Source organism: Cupressus sempervirens, chromosome 6 (assembly GCF_028749045.1).
Source record: "Cupressus sempervirens isolate cs-2001-9-10 chromosome 6, ASM2874904v1, whole genome shotgun sequence".
In the NCBI taxonomy this organism is placed as follows: domain Eukaryota; kingdom Viridiplantae; phylum Streptophyta; class Pinopsida; order Cupressales; family Cupressaceae; genus Cupressus; species Cupressus sempervirens.
Window position 1 is genome coordinate 708,213,391 of NC_143123.1, and position 8,783 is coordinate 708,222,173.

At 35.5% G+C, this 8,783-nt stretch overlaps 1 protein-coding gene and 1 pseudogene across 1 annotated transcript; one reads left to right on the plus strand and one right to left on the minus strand.

Annotated features, from left to right (window-relative positions):
* Positions 1-5,381: 5,381 nt before the first annotated feature.
* On the minus strand, positions 5,382-5,818 carry LOC149554242 (uncharacterized). The gene has a single exon (XM_089789981.1). The coding sequence runs from the start codon at positions 5,785-5,787 to the stop codon at positions 5,575-5,577; it is 213 nt and encodes a 70-aa protein (XP_089646107.1). The 5' UTR covers positions 5,788-5,818; the 3' UTR covers positions 5,382-5,574.
* A 297-nt stretch (positions 5,819-6,115) lies between these two features.
* On the plus strand, positions 6,116-7,576 carry LOC149554243 (G-type lectin S-receptor-like serine/threonine-protein kinase At2g19130 pseudogene; annotated as a pseudogene).
* The last annotated feature ends 1,207 nt before the right edge of the window (positions 7,577-8,783 follow it).

Genomic DNA, 8,783 nt, shown 5'->3' on the forward strand with positions numbered 1-8,783 from the left:
TGCAAAATGTGACACCTCTAATGCCATGAAACTAGGAGAGCATATTTTCAATAATCATCTGAATATTCCCTCCTCACATGGAAAACTTCTAAGAAAGATGTGTAGACATCCCTTGAGAAAGATAAATAGGGTGTGGAAGTGGAGTGCCCCTTCATAGGGTATTCTTTTTAAATCTACATAGATGAGTCTTCCAAGGGAAATCTAGGCCCTACTGGCATTGGTGGTGTTGGTAGAGATAGTAAAGGGGATGTCTAGTTTGTGTTTTCTATTTATAAAGGTCATCACAATAACAACCTAATGGAGGGCATAGCTATTTTGTATGCTATGAAGAATGCTTGTGACCTTGGTTGGAGAAGGCTTATCCATGAATCTAAGTTCATATATCGCATGACTTTAGAGAAACAAACCCCATAATTGACAAATTAGCCCACATTGGAACTATAAGTAATGAAATGATTACTTCACATAGTATGAGTAATATGGATGGAGGAGTTTAGATTAAAACAAAAATAAGTTTTGAAGGGACCCAAAACCCTTTACAAAAGCTAAATATAAACAGGATACATCACCAGGTTTTACGAGGACCTGAAACATGAACTTCACCACAAAACATCAAAAAACTAGGTTTTACAGGGACCTAAAACCACTAGCATAAAAACAAACAAAAACAAACCCAAGTTTTACAAGGACCTGGAACCTAAAGTTTAAAACAAAAAATTGGAAACAACAAAAAAATAGAACTAGCAAAATAACACAGACCAAAAACCAGCACACCAGTGAACCCAATCAACTCCTAAAGAAGCTCTTTAATGATCTTCGCTAACTCCTTGCCTGCCTCGATAGTACTCAAGATGATATCAACCATAGAAGACCAAGGAACCTCAGGAGCCTCAGTAACCTTTTTCTTCATGTTCTTCCTAGTTCTCTTACTTGGACCTCCTAGACTCTTAGCTTCAACAATTTTAGGAGACATAATCTCCTCATTGCTTTTCTTACTTAAACTAGCCACAACAACACATAAACTGGAAGTAATATGGATGGAGGAGTTATCAATATTATAAATAAGAAATAGATTAATCTCTGAGAAGGGATTATTTTTAATACTGATGGAAATGACAACATATTGTGAAATTATTACATTTCGTACAAATGCAACTAAAAAGACAATCCTCATGACTGGTGGGTTAATTACCCACATTTTATGGGTTTTTTATTATAAGCCTCTACAAATTCATTCTGTGATTTCTGGAAATTTTGTCACATTTGTTAACATATGTGGAGTGTTGAACTACATGGAGTCGAGGAAGTGTAAATGGAAGAAAAATAAGAGAATTTGGGCTATCTTGGAGAAGGCTAGCATCATGAGTTTTCTTGAGAAAATGAAAGGAGCTAACAATGAAATTATCCAAAATTTTCTTCGCAATTGAAGCAATGGAAGAGTCATCCTGCACAACAAAAAGGTACATAATGGTGGCCCTAAATGCTAAGGTGACTGAGATCAAGAACACGGGTAAGAAAGTCTTTAAAGACATCAAGTACTCTAAGGAGGTTGTTAAAATCTTCCCAAAAAGTAAGAGTGAAAAAGGGAAATTAGTGAAGAAAAATGCCAATTTTTTTGAAATGGATCAAATTAATAAAAAAATGGAGAAAAGTATTAAGATGTATTATGGAATATATCATTCTTTATGGTAGATTCACTAGGGTTAGGAGATACCTCTTTGTTCTTCTTAATCACTTTATGCATGACAAGAGAATCTCGATTCCTTTTTATTTACATAGCTCTCTAGTTGATAACCTCAACAAACATTGTAATGATCTAGCTAATCCTATCCTTCATAAGCATCTAAAGTGACTCATATCCAACTGTTGTTGGAAGCATAAGGTAGGAAAAATCATGGACCCCAAAGATCAAGAGAAAGAAAATAAAGAAACCCAAAAGACAAAAAAAAAAATCGTGAAAATATTTAGCCCAATGAAATCGAAAAGAAAATTAGAGATGAGGAAGAAATAGAGGATTCCTTCGATAATTATTTATAAGATTCAGAGCTAGAGAATTATAAATTTATGAAAAAAGACTACAAAAGGATGAAGATTTCTAAGTCTAGAGAAAGCACAAAAAGTGATAATGAAAGTGAAAGTGAGGAAGCGATTAGCTCAGTTGAGCAGAGAGATATGGAGGAAGGTGAGGATGATCAAGAGGAACCAAAGGAAAATGAAGAAGGAGAAGCTGAGGAAGAGGAGGATGAGAAGGAAGGTAGCAAAGGGGAATAAGAAAATGATGAAAATGTCATTACTACCTAGGAAAAGATGATTGTTGCTATTCTTCATGAGATTGGTGAAAACATGGCTCCTAAAATCAACGAGGAAAGAGAGATTCTTGAACCAAAGAAAAAAGATACCAACAAAAATTATGGGGAAGAATCTAACCCTACAGATATCCCTCTCTCTAATGTCCTAGAAGATAACCCCTTTCTTCAGCCTGGAGAAAAAGGTAAAATGGAAACTTTTCAAAACTAGAACCTTAACAAGGATAAAGTTGACCATGATAAATCTATAGACATTTTTCAATCTATTAAGGCCATGTACATGTATTCCTACAAAGTTGACAAATAGATGGTGGGAGAAATCAAGAAGGTTAGTAACAGAATGCAGAATCTTCACAAAAGAAGGGATGAGGAAGGGAAGAGCCAACCAACAAAGAGAATCAAATAGAGACAGATAATGAATATAAGACAATTATGGAGGTTCGGCTACAACATATCAATGAGAGAATTGAAAAAAAATGAAGCAATATTCAGAAGTATTCTCTTCGATAACCATGAAGCTCTCAAGCCTTCAATGATCAATCTCAAAGGCATGAATGCTTTTCTACAAAGCTTGAAGGTTAAAGAGATCATTATTGTGGACAAGGATGAAGGGACTTACAACTAGGATTAAAGAATGACCTGGTAATAGAGCACGACAACCACCAGAAAAAAAAGATGGAGAGCAAGGAAAGGGAAACTACTAAAGAACAGATTGATATTACCAAGTTCCTACAAAATCTCAAGAAACTAGAAAAGAAGATAGAGACTCTCCTCATGCAGATGGTGTAGTTGAGAGGACATGGCCCTTGTTGTTTTGGTCTCATGTTGGACTCTTTTAGTTTTTTGTTGTTTGTTGTGTTGGGTCTACAACTCTGTTTTGTCTACTAGTTGTTGTTGGTAGTTGCTTTTGTCTGATGCTTTCGTGTTATCTTTTTGTGGGTAACTATTGTTGAAAGTGTTCTCATTGAATATGCATCTTTAAGAGATTGTAAAGGGTTTTAGATCCCTTCAAAACCTATTTTTACCATTAATTGAAAACATATCACAATCATTGTATGTAACGTATGTGGTCAGTTGATGCAAGCTTGAAGATTGGATTATCAAAGCATAATAGAGAAGGATTTGGTTGATTGTGTTGGGCTTCAAAAGTACTATTTTGGCAAGTAAGTTGCATATCAATCAATTAACTTGATTTGGATATGGTATTCTAAAGTTTGATCTTTATAGTTGCTAAAGCAATTTAGATAGTGGGTCAAGTTGTTTCTCTAATAACCTCTAACAATGTTAGAACCTTTTAACAAGGATTCAAGGCCTCCTAAAAGGGGTATTTCCTCTAACAAGGACTATGACTCCTAACAAAGTCACATCCTTCCACAAGAAACATATATATTAGTACATTGTCTTGTCGGTGTCAACCTTGGAGGTTTTCCCTTTGACCAAAGATTTCCCTAGTCAACAGATCATTGTATTATGGTGCATGGATTTCTCTTATTTTGCATCATTGTTTTAATTGTTGGAACTAAGATTTTTAAGTTTGAATTCCTCACAAGTGATTCACAAATTCATAAACACGAATTCATGACCTATTAATTGTGCCTTTTTTGTTACCCTACCTCAAAGGTTTTGGTCTTGATTTGGAAATGAGACCTAATTTATTTCTAATAATATTTTAAATCAATTTTAGTAATAAACAATAAACCCACATAAATAAATTCCTAATCTATTTATTTAATGAATTAAAACTTTAAAACATTTAAATATATTTATTATTCATACAAATATATATAATTTAATATTTATACTTACAATGAAAAATAAATGCAAGAATTTAAATTATTTTTTAAAAATACGGTATGTTATAATAGTAGAAATACATCCATCTCATAGAGGAACTGCCCAAAACAATGGAGGCAGTGTCTATCCAGCCCACTGGATCCGCCACTTTAATGATTTTATAATTAATTTAGAAATTACATTATCATGCTTTTCCTTTCTTTCATTCAATTAAAAATTTGAAAATAAATAATCCAGTCAGCTAGTTATAGCCACTGGCAATGGAACTATCGCAACAGTGTTATCATTGGGTTTTGACATTAATTTCTTAAAAATATCTAAAATATTAATACTAAGTCAACGAAGCTCTCAATGTTAGCACCCGTATGAAATTTAATGCTGGCACGCTTCTTTTGACTGGAGAATAATAATTGGACATTCATTTCGTCTGTGGAAACTAGATAGCCAACAGTCTGCAAATTTTAAAACTTTGCTAGTCACTTTACCCCCTTCCAGATTTTGTTTATAAGGTTTCTAAATGTATCTATTGAATAAATTGAAGAAAGCACAATTAAAAGGCTGCATTTATCATCAGATCTAGGACTTTATATAACGCTTCTAAATTTATCTGTAAAAATAAATAAAAAATGACAGTTGAAAGTTGTGTAACGCTTCTAAATTTATCTGTGTGATAAGGTAGAAAGACTATATTTATTATCAGATCGAAGTCCTCCTAAATTTATCTGTAAGAAGAAAATGCAGGGTTCAAGATTTCATTTACCATGCGATGGAAGACTCTGTATAATGCTTCTACTTTATAAGAAAAGGCGAAGTTAAAGGGCTCTAAACCGCTTCTAAATTATCTCAAAAAAGAATTCACGGTTGAAGGCTAATTTTTAGCATCAGATCAAATCATCTGTATAACGCTTTAAATTTATCTTTTAAAAATGAAAGAGTGCAAATTTGAAGGCTGCCTTTAGCATCAGAACAAAGAATCTGTATAACGCTTTAAATTATCCTTTAAAAATGAAAGAATGCACCGTTCAAGGCTACCTTTAGCATCAGATCAAGTCCTCTGTATAACGGTTTAAAATCATCTTTTAAATACGGAAGGAGGGACAATAGAAAGTTGCTTTAACATCGGATCAAGGATTCTGTATAACGCTTTCAAATTATCTTTTGATAAACAGAGGATGCTCAGTAGAAGGCTGCCATTGACATGATCAAATGAAAGATTCTGTAGAACGCTTCTTAATTTATCTGTAAAAGATTAAAATAGAGAATTCACAGTATAAAGCTGCCTTTAACAAAATGCTTCTATATTTATGTAGGAACGTAAGGCGGATCTGTATAACATTTTGAGAATGAAAAAAAAAGATCAAGCACCACAGGCGGTAGGCAACCTCTTAAAATACGAGTACATGAGGAGATTATTTGTGTAAGCAGAAATTGAATGTACGGAAAGATGAGAAAACAGAAAAGGAGGAGTGAATATTCATGCAGGCTTGTAAGATTTGAGCAGTTCTCCGCAGGAAGGGCAAACAATGGCGCGCCATGTCCTGGAATAGAGCGGAATGAGGAGAAACAGCCTGCGCTGAGTGTGAACATCCACAACGCAGGCACCTCCTCCGCAGGCAGAACACATCCCAGCCACTGGCTTCGCATTCTTCACCCTCCTCTTCTCTGACCACACCAAGGCCATCCCCATTCTGTTCTTCGCTCCCTCTCTGCTTCCCCCTTCTCTTCTCTACCTAGTTCTATATTGGAAATGAGCGGGCAAAGTAATAATCCCTTTTCACAGGGGGGAGTACAAACTTAAAAATGAAATTCAAATTAACTGCAGCTGTGGTGTCACTCGCTAACTGCAACTGTCACTATCCTCGGGAGAGTTAAAACAAGCGGAATAGAAAATGAAAAAGAGACACAACGCTAGATGGGCCCACACCAGCCACCTAAGCGATCAAAGCTTAGTGTGTGATGGTTAAGCCAGGCCTGGAGTCTGCTTCACCCAACAAAACATTGAGTCATGCAGATGTATGGATGGTTTCCACCCAAGGAACGCCACTTTCTGGAGTTCTCAGGACTGGTGGTTAAGCGGCTGTGTTCGAGATACTCCATTAAATTGCTCCTCCACCGATGGTTTCCTCCAAGTCGTCGACAAGTCCATATCTGATAAAGAAAAGGTTTAATATATTCAGGAGTCGTTGAGTCTACAAGGATGCAAAACTGCTTGTCTCAACCATAGCTCCTGCACAGCCTTTGCTTTCATTGATTCCAATCCTGCTGTTTGTAAGTTGTGGTTTGGCGATCTGTTAAGCGTCCATTCTAATTCTAATTTTATTGAAGACCAGCCATTCTTCATTCGCTTGGCTGCTGCTGATGCGTCACAGTTGTCAGCCAAGAGAGGAGGAGGAAAAACAAGGATGGTGCTTGTGCTCTCCATTTCAATTCCTCTGGGCATTGCTGTTTTGGATACTCTGTTAATCGGTTCATGGGTTTTTATCCAGCGAAGGCGTAGAAGACAGCTTGAGAAAGCAGAGGGCAACGGCACACCAACCTCGCTCAGAATATTCACCTACAAGGACCTCAAAATTGCCACCAACAAATTCAGATATAAGTTGGGAAAGGGAGCATTTGGCTGTGTCTTCAAAGGAGCTTTGTCAGACAAAACACTTGTAACCGTGAAAAAGTTAGAGGATTTTGCACAAGGGGAAAAGCAATTCCTTGCAGAAATCAGCACCATTGGAAACATCCATCATGTGAATATGGTGAGGCTCATGGGTTTCTGCGTGGATGGGTCTCACACAATGCTTGTTTATGAGTACATGCACAGCGGATCTCTCAACTCTTTCTTGTCCCGTAAATCTATAGAAGAAGAAGACAAAGTTTTAGACTGGAAAACCAGATTTCGAATCGCTTTGGGCACTGCAAGAGGATTGCTTTATCTCCATGAGGAATGCAGAGATCACATCATCCATTGCAATGTCAAGCAAGAAAATATTCTTTTAGACGCAGATTTCTCCCCAAAAGTGGCTGATTTTGGACTAGCAAAGCTTGTTGGCAGAGATTTCAGCAAAGTGCTCACGACAACAAGAGGAACGAGAGGATATTTGGCTCCCGAGTGGCTGACCGGAGTGCCAATAACAGTGAATGTGGACGTGTACAGCTTTGGCATGACCCTGCTCGAAATAATCTTAGGCCTGAGAAATAATGATCTGAGTGTGCCGACATCTCCGCACTACTTTCCCACCTGGGCAGCAACTCAAATTGTGGACGGAAACACATTAGGTATTGTGGATGAGAGGATTGCAGACAAGGCAGATGTTGAAGAGGTGAGAAGAGTAATTGTGGTGTGCATTTTGTGCATTGAAGAGGACGAGAATACGAGGCCAACCATGGCACAAGTTGTTCAGATATTGGAAGGCAAATTTGATGGAAATGTAGAACAATATGAGAGGTGCTTACGCGTCCTTATCGATGATCATTGTGCTTATTAGAGATTGGGAGGAGTTTTCTTTTTGCAGGTGGGCTTTTATTATTATTATTTATTTTAAATTACTTTTCACTGTGTTGTACATGGGTATCAAATATGGTCTGGTCTGGTCTAGTATTTGGGTTTCATATTGTATAACAATATTTCTTCAAGTTGCACTTAACGGGTTGTTGTAGTAAATGTAGTTTTTTCACATATTTCACTTAAACATCATATTATCAGTTTCTAGATGTGAATTAAGATATAATATTATATTATTTACTTCTATTTTGCATTTTGTTCAAATTAAGATTTAATATTATTTTATTTACTTCTACTTTGCATTTTGTATCATCATTTGACTAGTAATTGAGCTTGACCTTGCATCTCATTAGTCTCCCTTTCTCATTGTAGCCAATAAAAGCATAGCTATTGTACAATAATAATCACCTTGAATATACACTAGTACATTTGACCCCATTTTTAGACCAAAAATTTCGACCATTATTAAAATGGGGTTCAATTGGTTGAAATATGCAATGAAAAATATGTTTTTTTTTTTAAATCCATGCCCATATTAGTCAAAATTTTGACCCACACTAAGTTTTGGTCGAAATTTTGACCAGCATTTAGGTGTTGGTAGAAATTTTGACCAACACAGGTATGGATTTGAAAATTATCCAACATATTTTTTCTTAATAGTATGTCACAACAATTCATGATTATAGACATTTGGGATACTTAGATGTTTGATTTAAGTACATTAACTTAACCAAATAGGTTTTATTGTAGGGTAGCTATCTGATGTAAAATCTTATATATAAATTCTTATCTTTTTATGGATACGATTTTCTTTTATTCATAATAAACTATATTCAATTAGGTACCAAATAGTTTGTTTTTGTAAATGTGGCCTTCTATAATAACACATCCAAATAGGTGTGGTCTTAGGGTAGCTCTCTATGATAACAACTTCTATATGTAAAATATATGTGAAATCAAATATTTACAATGGAGTGGTTAATACAATATATTATCTTACTATATGGAACACCTTTCTAGAGGATGAACTATTGCTAATTTGTTATACAAAGTTTGTATATGGGTCATGCTTAAACATCAACTACTAAGGGAAAAAATTAAGCTTAGAAATGTAAGTTAGCTCTAACTATTTAACATGTTTATCATAAGTGGTAAGGTCCATATCCAATAATGTATGGCTATATCTAAGA